Genomic DNA, 24,071 nt, shown 5'->3' on the forward strand with positions numbered 1-24,071 from the left:
ATCCTAGATACAATATATGTTTGCAGAACCAAACAGTTCTCTTGTTGCATAGGGAGAATTGGATTCAGAAGGTATAAATAAACCGGGAAGAAAAACAAAAATGCAGATAGTTCACATTCGTTTCCCAGTGTTCTTTCTTTGGGTGTAGCTGCTTTTGTCCATCATTTATCAATTGAAACTCAGGTCTCTTTGTCAAAGAAATCCACTTCCATCAAAATATGTCCTCATACAATATCGTTGTCGAAGTGTATAATGATCTCCTGGTTCTGCTCATTTCACTTAGCATCAGTTCATGTAAGTCTCGCCAGTCCTCTCTGTATTCATCCTGCTGGTCATTTCTTACAGAACAATAATATTCCATAACATTCATATACCACAATTTACCCAGCCATTCTCCAATTGATGGGCATCCATTCATTTTCCAGTTTCTAGCCACTACAAACAGGGCTGCTACAAACATTTTGGCACATACAGGTCCCTTTCCCTTCTTTAGTATTTCTTTGGGATATAAGCCCAATAGAAACACTGCTGGATCAAAGGGTATGCACAATTTGATAATTTTTTGGGCATAATTCCAGATTGCTCTCCAGAATGGTTGGATTCGTTCACAACTCCACCAACAATGCATTAGTGTCCCAGTTTTCCTGCATCCCCTCCAACATTCATCATTATTTTTTCCTGTCATCTTAGCCAATCTGACAGGTGTGTAGTGGTATCTCAGAGTTGTCTTAATTTGCATTTCTCTGATCAATAATGATTTGGAACACTCTTTCATATGAGTGGTAATAGTTTCAATTTCATCCTCTGAAAATTGTCTGTTCATATCCTTTGACCATTTATCAATTGGAGAATGGCTTGATTTCTTATAAATTTGAGTCAGTTCTCTATATATTTTGGAAATGAGGCCTTTATCAGAACCTTTAACTGTGAAAATGTTTTCCCAGTTTGTTGCTTCCCTTCTAATCTTGTTTGCATTAGTTTTATTTGTACAAAGGCTTTTTAATTTGATGTAATCAAAATTTTCTATTTTGTGATCAGTAATGGTCTCTAGTTCATCTTTGGTCACAAATTTCTTTCTCCTCCACAAGTCTGAGAGATAAACTATTCTATGTTCCTCTAATTTATTTATAATCTCGTTCTTCATGCCTAGGTCATGGACCCATTTTGATCTTATCTTGGTATATGGTGTTAAGTGTGGGTCCATTATTCTTAATACTGATTTCCAGATATTCCAGAACCAGCTGAACTGGACTTCAGAATGTTAAATCTTCAATGTAAACGTGAATATTTTGGAAATCGGCGAATACAGCAAATGAGAATTTGATTTATCATTTTTTTAATTGGACCAGTAGTATCAAATTCTGATAGAAATGGGGACTACTAAACTGTACATTAAAAATTTCATTGGCTGCATATAGACTTAGAAAACCACAAATTTACATCATTTATATTTTGTTATATTTTATTTATTTTGTTAAATATTTCTCATCTACATTTAGACTAAGTATTTGATACCTCTGGTCTAGATTTAAGAAAGTGATGAAGAAATGTCAATGATACAGATGAAAAGTTTGTTATCCCATGCATCTCCCTTTCCCCATCAGCCAGTTGTTTATACCTTTACTAGCATACTCCTGATACCAACTTACAGTAATATGACTCAATTTACAAAATACTTTGCCTTCGTTATCTCATTTGAGCTTCATAATAATCCTGTCATCTAGATGTTTTTATTATCTCCATTACCCAGATGAAAAATCTGAAGCTCAAAGAATTTTAAGCCATTTGTCCAACATTACCTAGTGAATAACAAAGGCAGGGTTTGAACTCAGATCAAATGAGGTTCTACCATGTTTCTGAAATAGAAAAGACCCAGGAATCATAGAGTTTAGTGCTAGAAAGGGAACTCTGAGATTATTTACTTTCCTCATTCTTCAATTCATAAATATTTATTAAGTGCCAGCTAGTTACAGCCAGTAAGCTTATTAAACACTTAACTGTATCCAACATACTTTTCTAAGTACTAGGGATGCAAAGAGGAAAAAAGAAAGCTAATGCCTGACCTCAAGGAGCTTACAATCAAACGGAGAAATACAAAATCCAATGTACTACATATAATATTAAGTACTGGGAATACAAAGACAAAAAGGAAACAGTTCCTGCCCTGTAGAAACAGATGTTTTACATTTACATTTAACTCCACATAGACTAAGGTCTAGTCTTTACATCAGAAGAGACTTATGCTAAAGACATCTCACCCTATTTAATCACTGTGGATGCCATTTGGTTTTGTTCTGCTCTGAAGAGGAATGAGTGGGGGAGGGTCACAACTGGAGTCCCTGTTTGTCTCAGGACTGACTCAACCACTAACTAGACAAAGGTTGAATGGCTAGTGTGGTATTCTGAGGTGAAAGTCTGAATGCAAATCAAACCAGGTGACCCATTTTGGCAGGGACAAATTGATTCATGGATGGACAGATGGAAGGAAGGAAGGAAGGAAGGAAGGAAGGAAGGAAGGAAGGAAGGAAGGAAGGAAGGAAGGAAGGAAGGAAGGAAGGAAAGAAGGAAGGAAGGAAGGAAAGAAGGAAGGAAGGAAGGAAAGAAGGAAAAGCATTTCTTCATCAATTACTATATGCCAAGTATTGTACTAAATACTGGAGATACAAATAGAAAAGCAAAGGTAGTCCCTGTCTTCAAGGACCTTATATTCTAAGAGGGGAAACAATATATAAAGGGAAGTGGTAACCAGGAAGAGAAATTTTGATATAGAAAAATTATAGAAATTGTGAATGGGTCTGTAAGGAAGTAGATTGATATACCCTATGTAGCAGAGTTGGTGTAATTGTATAGGGTCATAGTTCCAAAAATGGAGAGGAAGACAGAATTGGGGTGGGGGGAGAGAATACATAAAGAACATTACCAGAAAATAGGGAGCAAAGGATGGTGGCTCAAGTCGTGGTCTCATTTTTCTCAAGCATCTCGAGCATATCTATATCAAGTCCTGAGCTGAATATTGTGGGAACTTCAGGAAGGATCTTAAGAATTCTACTTTCGGTCCTGCAATGCAAAATAAAAGGATGTGAAAGCCAGGAAACCTAGTAATTGGAGGAAAAGTAAATTTTTTCAGTGTGTCCTCCCCTCCCCCCGACACTTCATCCATCCTAAAAAGATATAAAAAATGGAGGCCCTGGAAAAGACTCAGCACTGTGATGTCTGCTGAACTGGTCCACCTGATCAATAAAGAGTACCGTAAGGTTTAGGTTGGAAGATTTTAATATTCAGTGATACATGCTAACAATATTATTTTTGTTGTTAAAAGTAGTCTATTTTGGACGCTTGATAACCAGTTACTCAAGCACAGTATAACTATCTACAGCCAGTTCTGAAAACTTGAGAAGGAAAAATGATGGTTTGTGTGTGGTGTTCCCTGAAGAAGTTAGAAAGTGGTGTAGCTTTACTGTTGGAGGAATTGGAAAGTGGATAGCCTTGTGGATTATGCCCACTCTTTTGAAAGGATCCGAAATTGGGATAACCTGTGTGCTATTTCTAGCAAAAGAGTTAGGAAATGGAATAGCCCATGTACCATTTCTATTGGAGGAATTAAGAAGTAGGATAGCTTGTTTCAGGGCATTAAAGCAAGATAAAAAATAGTAGCAGAATGATTCTTTGATATTCAGGAAATAATTCCGTTCACATAGGCAAGAGTGCATTAGGAACTTTACTTGCTGCTGGAACACAAAGTTTAGCTATGACAAGGTCCCTGAACCTCATGAAGCTTATAATTCAGTAACTCTGCTTCGGCATTCCTGTAATCTATTCATTTAGTTGTTGTCCAGTCCTTTCAGTCATAACCAACTCTTCATGACTTCATGTGGAGTTTTCTTTTTTTTAATTATATTTTATTTTTCCAGATACATGCAAAGATAGTTTTCAACATTCACCTTTGCAAAATCTTGTATTCCAGTTTTCTTTCTCCCTCTTTCCTTCCCTCTCTCTTCCCCAAGAGAACTAGCAGTCCCATATAGGTTTAAACATGCAATTCTTCTGAACATATTTCCATATTCATCATGCTGCACAAGAAAAATCAAGTCAAAAGGAAAAAAAAACAAGAAAAAATAAACAAGCAAACAAACAATAACAAAAATGAAAATATTATGCTTTAATCAGCGTTCATTCTCCACAGTTCTCTATCTGGGTATGAATGGCACTTTCCATATGGAGTTTTCTTGACAAAGATAGAGTCATTTGCCATTTCTTTCTCCAGCTCATTTTACAGATGAGGAAACTAAGGCAAACAGTTAAGTGACTTGCCCAGGGACACACAGCTAGTAAGTGTCTAGGGCCAGATTTAAACTCACATTTTCCTAATTCCAGTCCAGTCCTGATACTCTGTCCACTGAACTACCTACCTGCCTCTAGCTCATTTAAATAAGCATGTCAAAATAATAACAAATGTAACAAAAGCAGTAGCTACTACTAATGTAGCACTATTGTGTTTTACAAAGAGCTGTACAACTATCATCTCATTTGATCCTCACTACAATTCTGAGAGGTAAACATTATTGTTACAAGGACTTCACCAGGTTCACACAGCCAGCTACTAAATGACTAAAAACAAATTTAAACACTTACTTTTCAGGTCCAGCACATTATCTACTAGTCCACCTGAATTTTTAGGCACATAAAATGTGTGAATGAGTATATCTGTCATCCACACCCTTGACATTATAGTCAGATTCCATCTTTATTGCCAAATGAAACCTTGTAGAGGAAATAAACATTCTTCTAAAAGCATATTTCCCATACACACCTCATAGCTACAAGTTTGGCTAGATGATTTTATAGGACTTCTCAATGGGTTTAGATAGTTTATAACATGAATTTGCATTTGGGTACATAAGATAGGAATAAGGACTATATAAAAACAAGAAAATTCAGACATAAGGAGACTCTCTCTCCCAATGTAGGCCAGCATTTCCCAGGCACTTTAGAGTTATAGAGTTGCTTAGAACAAGGAGAGTTAAAGTGACTTGCCCAGGGTCACATAGTGAGAATGCTGGAGTGACAAGCCTTGAACCCAAATCTGGCTGACTTTGAAACCAGCTCCCTATGTACAAGGTCACAGTAGTTCTTGTGTGTTGTCAAAACAGGTACACAGTGGTCCTAACACAGGATCTTGAGCATACGAGGTACTCAACAGTTGTTTATTGGTTTACTTGTTCAAACTTAGGGGCTGTCAGCAGATTATGCACCATCCATTTTATTGTAGCAACTGTGGAAACTTCATTTCTACAGAGCCTAAATAGACACTCTTGCCCATTGTATGCACCATAATCCTCATGGAATTGGTACTGGTATAGCATGGAAGCAAAGTTATGGAAATGATGAATTGCCTCTTGAGACTGCTTCTAGCCCATTAACTTAGTGCTATCTGAAAACCAGAAATTCTTTGAACAAAATCATAATGGTTAATCAGATGGAATTTATCATAAAATCTTAATTATGGTCCACAAATCAAAGGAATATCTCTTTCTCTGTATAGTATATATTCATATATATATATATATATATATATATATACAAACATACTCCATATATATAAAATTCCATTTATATATTGATATATATTTATATATGATTCTTTCCCCCTATAAATAGGTATATCTCTGTGTGTATAAAGTGTGTATTCCCATAAATGAGGGAAAAGATACACAAAATGTGTGTACATATATGTATGTATATGGTTATATATACATGTGCTTGAATGGGATTTTATATATATATGTAGAAATTGTATTGTGTATCCTCATAAATGGCAGAAAAGTCATATAGATATAGATAATATGTCTATATGTACTTATGTACATATTGTGTAGATGAATGGGATTTTCTCTCTATATATGTAGAGTATATATGTATATCCCCATAAAGGGGAGGGGGGGAGTCATGTGTGTGTGCATATATGCATGTATATGTGTGTATGTATACATGTGTGTGAATGAAATTTTTCCCAATATATATAGAGTATACGTATGTATCCCCATAACTGGGGGGGAAAGAGTCATATATGTATGTGTGTATATATGTATATATACATTGTATATATGAATGGGAATTTTCTCTTTATATATGTAGAGTAAGTGTATGTATCCCCATGGATGGGGGAAGAGAGTCATATAATGGATATGTATATATACATATTGTATATATGAGTGGCATATATATGTATATTTATATAGTGTGTGTGTATCCTCATGAGAAGAAAGTCATATATATGTATTTATGTGTGTGAGTATATTCATTATACAATTAATTTTTGTATTTTGAAACTCCTTGAAGAGAAACCTAACCAGTGGCTAATGATTTCTGATGGCTGTCAGCTTCCACATTTGACTCTGCTCTATATCTTTGCTGCTACTTTTCCATCCAGAAGTTTTTTGGTAAATGTTTAAAAACCAGAACTGCATGAAACCCTTTGAAGTTTAATCTTCATTATTATTATTAATATTTTATCCATCACTTTCTTAACTCTAGACAGTTAGCAAGAAAATTGGCTCTCGTTTGTAGTGTTTGTGGGTTTCACAGGTATATGTGTTGTTAAGGCATTTTTCAGTCATTTCTTATACTCCATGATCCCATTTTGGGCTTTGCTTAGCAGAGACACTGCAAATGGATTGTCATTTCCTTCTCCAGCTCATTTTACAGATGAGGAAACTGAGGCAAACAGAATTAATGACTTGCCCAGGATCACACGGTTAGTGTCTGAGGCCAGCTATGAACATGAAAATAATCTTTGTGGTTCCAAACCCAGTGCTCTGAATGTGCTTCCTAGCTGCCCCAAGATACAAATACTCACACTGAATTCAGCAATTAGTTCTGCTTCCAGATATGTACTTTGTATATATTTTGTAGATACTTCATTATATGTATATAGATATATACATAAACATAAATATGTCCCTTCCCCACTCTCACCCCATGAACATGTAAACTTTTTTTTTCCCCCTTAATATTTTTTTTCCAATTACATGTAAAGATAATTTTCAACATTTACTTTTGTAAGATTTTGAATTCCAAATTTTTTTCTCCCTTTCTATCTTTCCTCTCTCCTCCCTCAAATGGCAAGCAATGTGATATAATTATACATGTACAACCATATTAAGAATATTTCCACATAAATCAACATGTAAGTTTCTTAAGGATAGGGACTGTTTTGTCCTCTTTTTGTATAGTCAGTGTTTCAAACATTGGCATATAGTAAGCACTTAATAAATGCTGACTGGTTGATTAACTGCCTGACTGCCCTACCCAGATCATACAATTTAAAGTCTGCTTTTGGGAATCTCTGCAGTATGAGAGTACTCCTGCCTCCATCCTTTTATTAGGTTTATAAAACGGTAGACAATGTAGTCTATGGGCCAGAACATTTTTATTTTCTTTTTTAAAAATTTCATTACTGCACAGTAGAAATGAGAAAAGGACAGGATGCAAAGTTTCATAAATGTATGTTGTTTTTTTTCTTTGGCAGTTTATGGCCTGCAATGGAAATCACGCAGGAAGGGCCAAGTATGAATCGAAAATGCCCTCATTTTACTACAAGCCAACATTTTCCGACTGTCAGTAAGTAACAAAGGTTTGGCTTTGTTTTGTTTTGCTGGGAAATGGAATTTATTTACCCTTGCAGCTGGAGCCTGTGTAATTGGACTATTGGGCTTATGCCTTAAAAAAAAAAAAAAATCACTGGGTAGATTCAATTAGAAGGAGTTCTTCAAAGCTAGCTTTCTCTGGATTTATGTAGGTGGCCTATACCATACATGGGATTTTATTTAATAACTTCAAGTAGACGTTGCTGGGAAAAGTCAATAGGGTCTGTATTCCCTAGGACCCTGAGTTATTAAGACTATAAAAATGTCAATTGTTAACTATTGTTTTCATTTTCTTTTTTGGTCTCTTTTTTGAGGGGGGGATGGGAGAGAAGTGAACAACCATGTTATAGGTTTACAGGAGCAGGTGTGTTCACATTTGTTGTGTTGAATGAATGAATGAGTGAAAAAAAAATTTATTAGGCACTGTGCTAATGCTAAGGAAACAAAAAGAAAAGTTTACCATCAGCTTACTAAGGGAGTCACATTGAAGAGAGAGAGTGTGTAGTACCTATAACACCGATGATTTCATTATGGGTTTTGAAGGGATTTTGTGAGTGCTTCTGAAACCATCATCTAGAAAGGGATCAGTGAAAAGATGAATTTTAAGGAGGACCAACTCTGTTTACTCCCTGGTTACTACTCCTATGCATTGTAGCATACCAAGGTTATAAGAAATAACCATTGGGCAAGGGCTTGGTGAGAATCTCCCTTTCCTTCTAAATTTTCATAGCATTTCATGCCTCAGATGGAAATTGCCAGCTTCCAATGGCATTGCAGTTATTTTTTGGTATCTTAATTGGACTATAACATTCCTTGAAGGCAGGGCTTATGAAGTATTCCTATTTGGATTACCCATAGTGCTTTGCAAATAATAGATGCTAAATATGTGCAGTGGGTGATAGAATGAAAGACTTCCTCAGAATAGAAACATTTGTATTTGTAGATGTGAGGTGAAGACATGTAGAAGAATAATCTTTGCCCAGCTCTCTGTTTTTAGTTTCAGAAAATGTATATTTTTAAAAAACTCAATAAATTAAAAAAAAAAGCTCAATAAATCAATGTCTAAAATATGTCTTTTAATGTTTCCTTGTCACATGGAGCATTGTGACCAGTTAGAGATCATTTCTCCTTGCTCAGTTCCTCTTCCTAAACCTGTCCTCATGCATTATAATTTTTTTGGTCAGTTACCAAGTCATACATATTTTCTCTTTGATATCTCTTTTATAAAAAAATATTTTTTAAAAAGAAATTTCTCATATCTATATCTTCCTCTCTATAACTACTGTCACAACTTTTGTGGTTGGTCAAAAACCAAGTGCATCTCTGTTTCCTATTATCTAGCTGGTGGCTCAACAGATAGAGCTTTTGGGCCCGATGTTAGTAAAACTTGTCTTCCTAAATTCACATATAACCTTAGACACTTAGTAGTTGTGTGACCCTGAGCAAGTGACTTAACCCTATTTGACTCAGTTTCCTCATCTGTAAAATAAGAATAATAGCACCTACCTCACAAAATTATTGTGAGGATCAAATGAGGTAATTTTTATAAAAAGCACTTAGCACAATATCGTAACATATAGAAGTCATTAGATCATGTGTATTCCTTCCTCTGCATTGTAGTGAATAATGAGCTATATATACTTCAACATTATTTCATACTCCACCTTTGCACAGGATCATAGATTTGTATATAGTCAGAAGAGATTTCAGACACCATCGAGTCCAACCTCCTCATTTTAAAAAATTCATTTTTTTAATTAATAAAAATTTATTTTCTTTCTTTCCTGCCTCCTACTCCCACAGCCCCATCCCCACCATGGGAAAAAGAAAAAATAAAAACAAGGGCCTTGTAACAAATATACATGCTCTAGCAAAATAAATGCCTTCATTGACCAATCCAGAAAAAAAGATGTTTCCTTCTGTCCCCTGAATCCCCTCTCTGTAAGGTGGTGGTGGGTACCTTTACTTATAAAAAATATAAATATTATAAAATTTATAAAAACTTATAAAAAAATAAATATTTTTTTTATTAAGCACTCTTATTTATTAAGCACTCTTAAGTCCTTCAAAGTTGTTTCATCTGCCTCATTTTTCAGATTAGGAAATGAGGCCCAAAAGGTTAAGTCCCTTGGTCTTCTATGACCAACTCTCATCAGTTTCCCCAGTAACGTATGGTTCCAGGCTAGGGACCAAGAGACTAAATCATACAGGGAGGTCAAATAACAAAACTGAAACAGGCCTGCTCTAAGTTATTTCCATTGTGCTGGAACATGGCATCCTGACTTAGTTCTTCCTAGTGAATTTATGAATGTTTAGCCTCTATCTGATTTGTATAGAGTTTACCATGAGGAAAATCTTCACACACACACACACACACACACACACACACACACCTGCAGGATAAAGCTCAAAAGGGTCTCACTACACTGGGAATTAGGTGTAATTTTATAATGGGAGTCATTCTTCTGGGCCTCCTTAAAAGAGATATAACAAACTAAGGGAGGGGAACATACATGTAATCTCTGCTTCTAGAGAGATGGAGACTAAAGGATTGCTTTGAGTTCAGGACTTTTGAACTGCAGTGAGTTAAATCAATTGGCTGTGCAAACTAAATTCAGTAGTTTGGGGGTTTTTTGGTTGTTTTGTTGTTGTTATTGTTTTTATAGAAAGCTTTTGAGAATAGGAAAGATGAACCAGCCCTAATCAGAAAATCAAGCAGGTCACAATTCCATGCTAATCAGAGTAGGATTGGAACTTTCAGCCTTAATGAAAAAGGGAAATCTAGTCTCAAAAAAAAATGATGATAATAAATCTCTGCCCTATCTTACTCTGACTTGTTGTGAGCATTTTTAAGTGTTTACTATATGCCAGGTTTTATGTTAGTTATTATTGTTTGGTTGTTTTTTCAATAATGACCAATTTTGTAACCCCATTGGAGATTTTTTTCTTGACAAAGATACTGGACTGGTTTGCCTTTTCCTTCTTCAACTCATTTTACAGATGAGGAAAATGAGGCAAACAGAATGAAGTGACTTGGCCAGGGTCACATAGCTGGTAAAGCATCTAAGGCTGGATTTGAACTCAGGAAGATGAGTTTTCCTTAACTTCAGACTGGAACGCTTCATCATCCAGCTGCCTCAGGTTCTATGTTAATTTTTCTTTAACTTTACAAATACCATCTCTTTTGATCCTTACTATAAGATAAGAAATTCAGACCCAAAGAATGATTTGGCCAAAGTCACAGAAGTAGTAGATGTCAGGAGATGAGATTTAAATAGAGGTCCTCGAATTCCAATGCCAAATAGGATTATGGATATATTTTGTAATTAGAAACCATTATACAGATATAAACGATTATTATGTAAACTCTGACAGCTTTGTGCTTGTTCACCTTAAAGATACTGAAATAAAATGTCTTCAGTCCTAGACTAAAGTAGTTTTAGCCACTATCAACCACAAACCTTCCCCTCCCTGGACTTGTGGATGAGCAGAATCTGCTGTGGGTTTCATTTGCATAGAGCCGTCTCCAAGTGGGGAGTTCCAGTTATGAATCAGGACTTAGTCTGAGCTCAGTGCTATTTTTGAAATTGGTTCTTGTCATCAGCAGCCTACACAAATTCTCTGTGGCCCACAAAACTTGCATGAGCCCCTTCCATATCTTTCAGAATTCTGTTCTTACCTACCACCTCTGAGGTCTTGTTTTTAGTTCCTGATTGCCAGAACTGCCAGAATATTCTCCTTTCTGCTATCCCAAGACTTACTCAGACTTCAAGGGCCATACTCACCTTATTTTGAAACCCTCTCTGACTATTTCAGTCTTTCTTCATCTTTCCAGTCTTTGAATTCTCAGAACACTTCACTCTGTGCCACCCTGGATACTTAATTATATATTATCTTAGACTTTGCAGTAACTGTACCATCTGGTTTGTGCTTCACTTTTACCCCTAGTGAGAATGGAACACAAACAGGGCTGAGGACATAGGCAGCTGGATTGAGTTGTGGATAATGAATTCAAGAAGTTCTGAACTGGAATGTGACCTCAGACACTTTTTTAAAAAGTGCCTCAGTTTTCCCAAAATAAAATGGAGATTATAATAGTATCTATCTTTCAGGGTTGTTGTGAGGATCCAATGAGATAATAATTGTTAAAGTGCTTAGTACAGTGTAGTATATAGGTAGGTGCTTTATAAATTTATTTATTATTGTTATAGAATTGGTACTTTTTTTTTTTTTTTTTTTTTTTTTGCTGAGGCATTTGAGGTTAAGTGACTTATCCAGGGTCACACAACTAGGAAGTGTTAAGTGTCTGAGGTCAAATTTGAACTCAGGTCCTCCTGACTTAAGGGCTGGTGTTCTATCCACTGCACCACCTAGCTGTCCCAAGAGTTGGTACTTCTTAGTAAAGATTTGGTGGTTGGTATGCTGATTGATTTTGAATTCAAAGAGAAAACAAATTCCTAATTGCACAGAGAACACCCTCCTTCCTTCCATTTCATGTTCCTCTTACTCTAGATACAGATTTCAATAAAAATTAAATAAAAGGAGGAAAGGTCTAATAAATGTCAAGCTAGAGGCCTATTGCTTTCTTTTAGACCAGATTTCTTTAGGTCTACTTACACATTGTGAGTGTGTGTATGTGTGTGTGTTTGTACCCTTCCCTTCGCACCTTATCTCCCAAACCTTCCACTGTGTTTCTTTAGAATTCAGACTATGGTCCTATCAAATGCTATCTCTGTGATCTTAGGCAAATCTTTCTGGACCTCAGACCGCATCTGTAAAATGAGTCCCACTCAATGACCTCTAAAGCCTCTTCTGGTTCTAAATCTATGATTCTATGTATCATTCGTCTTTCTATCCCCCATAGGGCCTAGGACAGGACATCATACATAGTAGATACTCAATAAACATTTGTTATACATATGAACTTCTGCCCTGGGCACTTAGGCCAGTATTTATTTTTGACTGAATGTTGCAGATATAGATGTTTTACTTCTGTGACCTTCAAAATCTTGGCTTGGGTCGAAAAATGAGAGCCCCCTGGTGGCCAACATTTCCTTATTTTAATTTCCAAGGATGGCCAACATAAGATTAAAATATTTATGGATTTAGGTGTTCTCTTTACATTGGATGGCAGAATTTCATGTCAGCACAGTGCAAAATGATGAATAAAGAAGAAGAATACAATCTCTACCTTTGGGGAGCTCCTGATCTACCCCCCAAAATGTCTCTCAATTTAACATTTACAAGCATATCTCTGAAATTTTGTGGATTCTGTTCCAGACCATTGCAATAAAGCAAATATCACAACGAAGTGAGTCATGCAAATTGTTTTATTTTCCAGTGCATATAAAAGTTATGTTTAAATTAGATGATTGATGCCAGTTTCAATGATCTTGTGATGAAGAGAGCCACCTACACCCAGAGAAAGGATTGTAGGAACTGAATGTGGATCACAACATAGCATTCTCACTTTTGTTGTTGTTGTTCATTTGCATTTTGTTTCTTTGCGCATTTACTTTCTTTTTTTGATCTGATTTCTCTTGTGCAGCAAAAGAATTGTATAAATATATTTACACATATTGGATTTAACATATATTTTAACATGTTTAACATATATTGAATTGCTTGCCATCTAGGGGAGGGGATGGGAGGAAGGAAGAGAAAATCTGAAACACAAGGCTATACAAGCATCAGTGTTGTCAATTTATCTGTGCATATGTTTTGAAAATAAAAAAACTTTATTAAAAAAAGAGAAAGTTATATTTATACTATACTGTAGTTGCTGAGTATACATTAGTATTATGTCAAGACCCACTTAGCTTATGGTATTCCCAAGGCCCTCCTGAAAAGCTCATGTTCCTTTTGACATTACTGACTATTGTGCAGATTCCAAGCCTCAAGAAAGCCAGAAAATGAAGGACGAAGCTGTTTATGGTTTTCCAAATCAGACACTCAATTCTCTCTTCTCCACCCAGCTACAGACTGAATAAAGAAGAAAAAGATCTACCTATGAGGAGAAAGGCATGATGAGCCCTTAGCCACTGAGCATCTCTGGGTACCCAGGAGGAGAGGATCTGTACAAGCTATGACCCTCTTGAAGCTAAGAGAGTGAAAACAATTTGGAGACAGTGGCAAAAAAAAGACCAAGGAAAATTAGGAGGGACTCATTCAGGAGAGGGCTCTGGAGTTGGCTGCCCTGTACTTCCCTAACTTCTCACAGCCCCCAAAGAGGGAGGGGTAAATCCTTGGATCCTCTATCTGTGTCAAATAAAATTTGCAATATCATCTTCAAAACAACAAAAAAACTATTTATTTTAATTTTAAAATTCCTTATTGCTAAAAAAAAAATTCTAACCATCATACAAACCTTCAGTGAGTCATCATAATCCTTTTACTGGGGGAGGGCCTTGCCTTGTTGTTGATGGCTGCTGACAGATCAGGATGGTAGTTGCTAAAGGTTGGGGTGGCTGTGGCAATTTTTAAAAATGAGACAAACAATGACATTGCCACATCGATTGACTCTTCCTTTCACTTGATCACTTAGTGGCTATTGTAGGATTATTAACTGGCCTGATTTCAATATTGTTGTGTCTGAGGGAATAGGGAGATCTGAAGAAAAGGGGAGAGATGAGAATGGCTGGCTGATAGAGCAGTCAAAACACACAACATTAAGTTCAATGTCTTACATGGATGTGGTTTGTTCCCAAAATAATTATAATAGTAACATCAAAGATCTCTGATCACAGATCAACATAATAGGTATAATTAGAGTGAAATAGTTTGAAATATTGTTTGAATTACCAAAATGTGACATAGAGACATGAGATAAACACATATTATTGGGAAAATGGCACTAATAGACTTAATTGATGCCAGGTTGCCATAAACCTTTAACTTAGAAAAAAACGCAGTTATCTGTGAAGCACAATAAAGCAAAGTACAATAAAATGAATTATGCCAGTAGTAAATACTTGCTTTTTCAAAGACACTATGTGGTAGGCATTGTAGAGGTATAATGTTTAACAAGGTATATCTCTTGTCTACAGGAAGTTTATAATCTAACAGAATGTAGAGCAGTAGGAAAAATGATGATCTTTTATTAGTTTAGGGGCTTTCTCCCTTCACTCCTTTGGGTGTAATACTTCATTTGATTTGTAACAACAGTAGAGCAGAAAGCATGCTACATATTACAGATGAAGAAACTAAGGCTCAGAGAGATTATGTACATTTGGTATAATTAGTTGGCGGCAATAACAGGATTATAATCAAGAGTTCCTGATTCTAGCGAACTTTTTGTTTCAATTGTTTTTTGCCTTTAGTGGAAATCTAGAGTTCATTTTGTTAAAGTGAAAGAGAGAGTTGGGGTGGTAAGAAGAAACCTTTGCTTTAGAGCCTAAGGGTAATTAATTATGTCTATAACTACTTCAATTAGTAACAAGGTGATACATTGGCTATGGAGCAGTAATGGGATCCAGGAAGACTTTAGTCCAGATTCTTCCTGCAATATTTATTAGTTGTGTGACCCAGAGCATTTTCTGTGCCTCTTTTTAACAAAAGAGGCCTTTTGATATAGTGGATTGAGAGCTGTTCTGGAAAGCAAGAGGATTAAGTTCTAATGTGACTATTGACATGTAACTGCTGAATGACCCTGGACAAGTCATTTAACCTCAAAGCCCTAAGACATCTCTATAATAAAAATAACAATAATAACAATGATAGCTAATATTTATATAGCACCTATGTGCCAGGCATTGTGCTAAGCACTTTACAAGTATTATCTCATTTTATCCTCATAACAACCTTGACAATTAAAGTCCACTATTATCACCATTTAACAGTTAAGGAAATTGAAGCAGAAATTATTGATTTACTAAGGGTCCAACTGCTAATAAGTCTATTTGAATTCAGTTCTTCCTGACTCCAGATGCAGTGCTCTATTTACTGTGCCACCAAATTGCCTTATTTCTAAGGTGATAAGGTATAGAGAAAATAAAATTAGGAGAAGAGTTCCTTACTGTAAAGTATCCTATTTTAATGAAAGTATCAGTCCAGTCATTGTTCCTAACCCCCTACCACACTGCTCTATGCCTTAGTATCTGTACTTGGATAATTTTCCAGGACTAATAAGACTAGTTTTCTGTCCCCAAGTTCTTCTAAGGAGTTGAGTTTCCCAATAATCAATTGTGATAGACTTAGCTCTTCTGATCAATACAGTGAATCAAGACAATTCAAAATTCTATCCATCTTTCTAGAGAAATAACTGATGAACTCTGAATGGAGGTTGAAGCATTTTTTCACTTTATTTTTCTTGTGTTTATTTTTGTTGTTGTTTTGGTTTGGTTTGGTTTTTTTTGCAACATGGCTAATATCGAAATAATGTTTTACATTACTTTATAAATTGGAATTTGCAACATTGCAATATTGCCATTCCTTCTAGATCATAACTGCTTGCCAATTTGAACTCTTTCCTCTTGCTATCCAGCTTACTATGTACTTAAATCTTCCAGAATCCCACTATTTCAGAGGTGGATAAAACTTTAGATATCATCCAAAATACCAGTCTGTAGCTCACTTAAAATGTCCTCTAATACATCTCCAATATGGTATCATCCATCCTCTGATCGAAGACCACCAATGATGGAGACTTTGTTCTCATAAACAAAAACCTATTCCACTTCTGGGCTTGAATTATTAGGATTCTTTTCCATCCAACCAACTTTTGAAATCTGTGTCCTCTTAGCTTCAGCATACTACTTGTAAGTTGTGACTTTGAGGACCAAGCAAACAAGTATAATCCCTTTAAATTTAAATATTTAAAGATGTTGGTCACCATCCCTGTCTAAGTTTTCTCTTTTTTCAAGCTAAATGTTTTTTTAATTCTCATGGAATTGGAAGTTGAAGTTGAAGGACTGGCCGTCAATTGGTGAATGGCTGAACAAATTGGAACACATTAGTGTAATAGAATACTATTGTTCTATAAGAAATGAAGCAGTGAGGGGGATGGGGGGGAGAAGAAATCTGGAAATATTTATGTAAATTGTTGCAGAGTGAACTGAGGAGAACCAGAAAAACACTGTACATAGTAACAGCATTTTTGTAACAATAATCAATTATGAAAGTCTTTGCTACTCTGATCAATATAGTGGTCCAGGACATTTCAGAAGAACTCATGATGAAGAACTATTCATCTTTCCAGAGAGTGAACTGATGAACTCTGAATACAGATTGAAGCATAATTTTTTTCACTTTATTTTTCTTGAGTTTTTTTGTAACATGGCTAATATAGAAATATGTTTTGTATGATTTCATATGTATAATATCTATCTTATTGTTTGCCTTCTCAGTAGGAAGGGAAGGAAAAGATTCTAGAACTGGATTTTTTTTTTACAGAAAAGAATAAAACATTTATTTATCCATGTAGGGGTAAAAAAACCCCAACAACTTTGTGGGGTTTCTAAATTAATACGTTATACTTATATTCATTTTATACTTGCACTGTCCAAGCATCTAATAAGTTCATTAGAACTGGATTTTTTAAAAATGTGAATAGCATTTTATTTTTCCAAATACATGTAAAGATAGTTTCCAACATTCATTTTTGTAACTTCCAAATAGTTTTTCCCTTCCTTTCTTACCTTCCTTCTCCCCAAGACAGCAAACAATATGATATAGGTTAAATATGTACAATCCTTTTAAAGACATTTCCATATTTGTCATACTGTGCAAGAAAAATCAGACCAAAAGTGAAAAACCCCCAAGAAAGAAAACAAACAAAAAAGTGAAAATACTATGCTTTGATCCACATTCAATCTCCACAGTTTTCTCTCTTTTAGGTATTTTTGATCCCAAGTCTAGTAAAACTGCCTTCAATCATTGCATTGATGAGAAGAGCCAAGTCCATCATAGTTGATCATTATACAATCTTGTTGTTACTGTGTACACTGTTCTTGTGGTTCTGCTCACTTTACTCAGCATCAGTTCGTAAAAGTCCAGATTTTTCTGAAATTAACTTGCTCATCATTTCTTATAGAACAATAATATTTCATTACATTCATATGCCATAACTTATTCAGCCATTCATCAACTGATGGGCATCTACTCAATTTCCAATTCCTTGACACCACAAAAAAAGGGCTGCTATGAACATTTTAGCATATGTGGGTCTTTTCCCCTCTTTTATGATTTCTTTGGAACACAGACTCAATAGTGACACTGCTAGACCAAAGGTTATGTACAGTTTTGCTGTCCTTTAGGCATAAGAACTGAAAATTTTCAAGAAATGAATGGTTTTTTTAAAATCCTTTTATAGCATAATTGGAGTCTCTATCATAATTTTTGTCCTTCCTTAGATATATCTTTCTGATAATGGAGAAATGAGTTCTAATATGTATATAGCAAAATATAGGAAAACTTCCACCTCCCTTCCTTGTTCAGGATACCAGAACCATAGGAATGAAACCTGGGAATTTATTTACTTATTTGTCATGACTTGTATGTCACTCAAATCTTCCAATGTTTGTTTCTTTGGTTTGTTTTTTTTTCCATATGTATTCTTGTCTAGTCATACTTCTTTCTATCCTGTCTTTACACAGTTAACTTTCTGACCCCATGAATGGGATTTTCCACTTATTTCTCTTAAGTTTTATATTACTAGATTTGGGTCATTTGCTTTAGCCTTTTGATAGAGTCCAGGAGTTAACTGTCCTTCCCAACTTTTTGTCATTAGCAAATTTGTGGCAGCTAGATGGAGCAGTAGATAGAGCTGTGGACCTGAACTCCCTTTCCACTATGCTTTCATTCAACTCATTGATTAAAATGTTGAAACGAATGAGCTGAGCCCCAGTTTATACCCTCACTGCCCACTGTTGAGGTCTTACTTGATCTCCTGCCTCATTCTTGTAGTTCTGTCTCCATATAATTGGACTTTGGCCATCTCCAACCTGGCATGGTGTACTGCTAGCTAAACCCCTCCTGATTTTGAAAGTTTGAATGAGATGAGTAACATATATGGGCACTTAGGTCATACAAGCAAACTGAGATTTGAATATCATCTCAAGAAATGCTTGAACAAATGAATAAAAAATAAAATTGCTCCTTAGAGTAAAAGTATTATGTATTTTTAAACGGATGTAAGTGGAACCACTCTGTACCCAACCAAAAGAGAGAAACTAGCTTGATTCTTACATGACCCAGATCAAATTTTGGGACCATCCCCCTTTCACTCCCAGGTAGGGAGTGTGTGGGTAGCAGGCTTTTCTCCACATGTCATTTAAAAAAAAATATTTGTATTTTGAGCTTCACATCTGGGAAAGGAAATAGTTAGTGACTGCTTTTTCTCACTTTTATTATTGGATGGAAACCAACATCTTTGTTCGTAGCTTCCTGTGAGATGTAGGGGCAAGTGTAATATATTCTGAAGCTGTTTCCCAAGAGCTTATGAGAGTAAATTCAGTTTTACAGCTAGAAATGAGTAGTTTTTCTCTCAGCCAGGACATTGGCCTGACCAAATGAAGCTTTGGCAACCTTTCTTTGGCATAGTGCTCCCAGAATCTCTCCATGGCTTTTCTTGGCCCTAGTTAGTTTCTTGCCATTTGGTTATGGCCTGTCTGCTGTGAAGTTATTCATTGTAATGAGCAGAAAATTTAGAGCAGGAGGGAACCCTAGAGATCACCTAGCATAACATTATCACTTTATAAATAAAGAAATGGAAGACCAGAGACCCCACGTTCATACAATCAAAAAGGCTCAGATCTGCTGACTTCGTTTCATTGTTCAGATTTGGAATTCTAGGGTTTATGTTGTATTTTTTAAAATGCTGATTTTGAGTTCATATCCCTTCTCTACACTGATCATTATAAGCTGGCTTTGAGACTCAATTTCCTTCTTTATTAAATTAAATTTAATTATCTTTTAAGGTCTCTTCAAGTTCTATGTGTTTGTTTTTTCATAAGATCACAGATTTAGAGATGGAGTAGACCTTAGAGGTCCGGTCCCTTCATTTTATAGATGAGGAATCTTCAGCAGAGAGGTTAAGTGAATTGTCGAAAGTCACACAGCTAATAAATGGCTGAAGTGGAATTTAAAGCCAGATCTTCTTAGCTTCAAGCCCATTGACCTGTCCACTATATTAAGTATCCTCTCGGTTGATTCTTACAGCAGCCCTGTGAGGTAGATGTTATTTTTGTTGTTGGTCTGTTTTTTCAGTGTTGTCCGACTCTTTGTAGCTTCATTTGCGGATGTCTTTGCAAAGATACTGGTGTGGCTTGCTATTTCCTTCTCCAACTCCTTTTACATATGAGGAAACTGAGGCAAACAGAGTGAGGTGATTTATCCAAGGTCACATAGCTAGTAAGTATCTGAGGCTGAATTTGAACTCAGTTATTCCTGACTCCAAACCCAGTATTCTAACCAATGAGCCACCTAGATGGTGTGCTATTATACAAATAGTACAAGTGGAAAAATTGAATCTGGAAGAGAAGTAAGGAAGATGCGGTCAGTTGGTTAAAATGAAGGAGCCTCAATTTAATTCATCCAGAATTAACTATATGTTCATCCTCATTATTGGCATTGAGAAAAGTATGAGAAAAGGAGGAGATATATTTTCTGCTTTCAAGGAAGTTACTGGCTCCTTAGATTCACACACATGGAACAGCAAATCGCAATATAAAGTGGAAGAGAAATGCCGGGATGCATGGTACAGATTGTATATGTACATGTCATAAAAAAGAGTTCAGAAGTGGCTTATATCCCTTTAGGCTAGAGTGAAGTGCTCTTGGGTAGATGGAAAAGTAAACCTGATTTTATTCAGGAGTAAAACAAAGCTATTTGTCAGCACAGTCAGGCACGAATACCTGCTATCTCTATCCTTCTCTAGCTTCTGTCTCCATTGGGTTGAAATTTTCTGAAAGGGAAAGGATTAGTTGACCATGGAAATCCAACTATATCAACTCCAAAGATGCTGCAGTCCTCAAATGCTGACTTCTTGCTACCTGCTCAGAGCTAGATCAGATAATTTGCATATGCATTTGGAAATAATTTTATTGTGCTGAATCAGGAGAGATTTACATCAGACTCAAGGAAGAATTGCAAAGTCTGTGGTGTGGTGCTAAAGTTCTTCACATAGGAAGGGAGTTTGTAGATAAATTTCAGGGAGTCTGTAAACTTAGATGTAGGGGTGAAAATGACATCTTTCCTTTCACTTACTAGAATTTAGTATTTCCTTTAATCATTAAAAAACTAAACATTGTTCTGAGAATGAGGTCCATAGGCTTCTCACTTTTAAGGGGTCCTTTCCTCAAAAAAAGAGTTCTTACATCAGTCAACCTGGGTTTGCCTTAGACTTCCCTATTGCTTCCTGCCGCAGGACCCATAATGGGATTAGGCAAACCTTAGAGGTTCCCCAAAGGATCATCTAGTCCAGTTTCTGCCTTCAAGCCCAAATTACTCACTCTCAACAGTTTGAGTATTCTTCTCTTCAAAGCCTCCAGGGAAAGGAACTCACTTTTTTGTTCTTGGTTACCCATCCTGTAATTCAGGGGTTTCTTGTAGGAGTAAGAAGCTGAAAATTCAGATAGAAGAAAAAACACTGGCTTTGAAGAGGATCAGGGTTTGAATGTTGTTGCCAAAGTAAAATCATTTCCCCTAAATGGACCTCAGTTTCTTCATCTCTAAAATGAAATCTTTGAACTAGATGGACTGTTAAAAGCTTTTTTCAGCTTGAAATCTGTGAATTTAACAGACCACCAAAGACCTAAAATCCTAAAATTATAGGATGGGTAAAACCAGGAATAAAAAAATGAGTCCCTTTCTCCCGAGACTTTGAAGAAGAGAATACTCATAAGTAGTTTGGGCCTGAAAGCAGAAAGCTGAACCAGATGATCTTTTGTGGACCTCTTAGATTTGCCTGATCCTATTACAGGTCCTGCTGGAAGAAGTAGCAGGGAAGCATCTGTGTGCAGACTAAAGCAAACCTAGGCTGACTGATGTAAGAACCCCCAATCACAATTCATCATGTTCTAAGGTCTTGGGTCCTGCCAACTCAGGTTTTATAAAGCAGTGTGGGCAGCTGACCTCCCCATGGAAAATGCTAATTGGAACATCATAGTCTGTTACTAATGAATATTTATAGGCAGTTTTCAACTCCATCTTCGCTGAACCTAAGTAATAGCCCAGGCATGTCTTGCCCTTGTGAGAATATTTGTGGTAGATCTGCACTCAGAAGTGATGGCTGGGGACTCGAGCACAGATTATTTGCTGGGGAATTCTGCATCATATCATCATTATTGTGGGTGCTGTTTGAGGGTTGCTTCCCATAATTTTTTCTCTTCAAAAGCACTCTCATATATGTAATCGAATTGAATAAACATTTTTAAGCACTCAGTATGCACAAGGCACTTCTTATTGGAGATAGAAAAATAGAAATAACATGTTCCCTCCCCTTAAGAAGCTTATATTTGAAAGGACACTTCCAACCTTCCTTCCACTCCTCTCACCTCTCTCTGAAGGTGAAAAGACCACAATATTGAACATTACACAGATTTTAGAGCTTTTTCAGTATGTTGGTTGGTTGTTCTGATATTTCTTTTTTTTCCTTAAAAAGATATTGTTCAGTTGTTTTCAGTCATGTCCAATTCATCATGATCTCATTTGGGGTTATCTTGTCAAAGGTACAAGAATGATTGGCCATTTTCTTTTCCAGCTCATTTTACAGATGAGGAAACTGAGGCAAGCAGAGTTAAGTGACTTGTACAGGGTTAAATAGCTAGTAAGTATCTAAAGCTAACTTTGAATTCAGGTCTTCCTAACTCTATCCACTCTATCCATTGTGCCACTTAATTGCCCCTTGTAAAAAGATAATTTTTTTTTTTAATATGAGGATGACGCTTGGAAAAGGGAGGAATATAGGAGAAAACTGTGATGATGAAAAACACACAAGACCAATAAAACCTTTTTTAAAACTGGCTTTCTATTAGTGGGTGTAAACTCAGATAAGTATAATGCAAGATATAAAGTGAAATATGAAAGAAATGCCAAACAAATTGAAGATGAGGGAGAACACTTCTAGTGAAGGAGATCTAGAAAGGAGCTGGCCCTGATCCCTGAAGTAGGAGAAGGATTCTGGAAGTAGAGATGAAGAGGGAGTATATTTCAAGCATAGGAGATGACTTTGGTAAATGTATAAAGATAAGATAGTAGAGCAAGCTCAAGGAAGAACTAGCAGTCCAGTTTTGCTAGAATGCAGTATATGTAATAGAGAGTAATTTGAAGACTGAAAAGGTAAATTTCAGCCAGATTGCAGAATTAAGTTCCCATGTAACTAGTGGCCTGAAACTGAAACTGACTTTATAGGGACCAGTTTCACATTGGGGAGCTTTTCGGTAATCATAGTGCACATTCTGGATTTCCTCAAGTATCATCAGAATTTGTCTCATGTCTGAGTCTTCATAATCAATCTACCTAATTAATACATGAAGAGAAAAGGGCTTCAGTTCCATGTAAAAACTTGGGTTAAAAAAAGATTGAACTTAGGACAGGTTTTATTCAACCTATCAAAGGAAAAAAAAGAACTTGAATCCAATTCTGTAAACAAAAGAGATAGTGGAGTGGCTTGCCATTTCCTTCTCCAGCAATTTATACAAAAGAAAACTGAGACAAAGAGGGTTAAGTGACTTGTTAAGTGACTTGTCCAGGATCATACAGCTAGAATGTGTCTGAGGCCAGATTTGAACTCATGAAGATGAGTCTTTGTAACTCTAGGCTCAGCACTCTGTGTACTTCACTGCTCCACCCTTTCTTTTCTGTTAAGCACCATTTCCCTAAGAAACTTTATGCAATTTCTAGATCTTCCCTTCTCCTCCCCACCCCATCTCTCTTTTAGAGAGGAAAGAATTTGAAATTGCTAAAGAATCTACTTCCTTGGATCTACACAGTCCCTATAACTCACAGTATTTGCGAAAGGCTGAAATCTAAAGTTATATCTCATATTATGGCTCTGTCCCTTGCTGTTCCTTTGTTTTGTTCCATGTCTGGAACTCTGCACATTTTGTAGGCATTCTCTTTAGAGAACTGAATTCAAGTCCCAACGCCACCCTTTGCTCTTTGTGTTTCTTCCTATTGTCCCTCTTGTCTATGTCTCTCTCTATTTTCCCTTTAATATGCTAATTACAAGGGTATAACCTCCTTGAGATATGAGCCAATCACGAATCAAAGGGCAAAAGAAACATTCTGGCTCTGGACAGGTTGTGCCTTATAAAAGAGAAAGGGAATTTAGCAGCAAGGGAAATTCAAAAGGGTCTTTCCAGGCTTCTCTTGAACCACCTTTCACAGCAATCCAAGACACAAATTCTCATTCTTTAAAACAGTCCCAAGAGAATAGCAGGGAAAGTGATCTTCTATAATGGAAAGAATTTTGGCAAAATTCCTCAG

At 36.1% G+C, this 24,071-nt stretch overlaps 1 protein-coding gene across 1 annotated transcript in view; it reads left to right on the forward strand.

The window, feature by feature from the left end:
* The window catches only part of ADAP1 (ArfGAP with dual PH domains 1), a 176,718-nt gene that overhangs the window by 43,051 nt on the left and 109,596 nt on the right, over window positions 1-24,071 (forward strand). The window contains exon 3 of the mRNA XM_052000571.1: window positions 7,529-7,620. Within this exon, the coding sequence (XP_051856531.1) occupies window positions 7,529-7,620 (92 nt within the window). The remainder of the gene's footprint in view (window positions 1-7,528; window positions 7,621-24,071) is intronic.

The sequence above is a fragment of the Antechinus flavipes genome, chromosome 1 (assembly GCF_016432865.1).
Source record: "Antechinus flavipes isolate AdamAnt ecotype Samford, QLD, Australia chromosome 1, AdamAnt_v2, whole genome shotgun sequence".
NCBI lineage: Eukaryota > Metazoa > Chordata > Mammalia > Dasyuromorphia > Dasyuridae > Antechinus > Antechinus flavipes.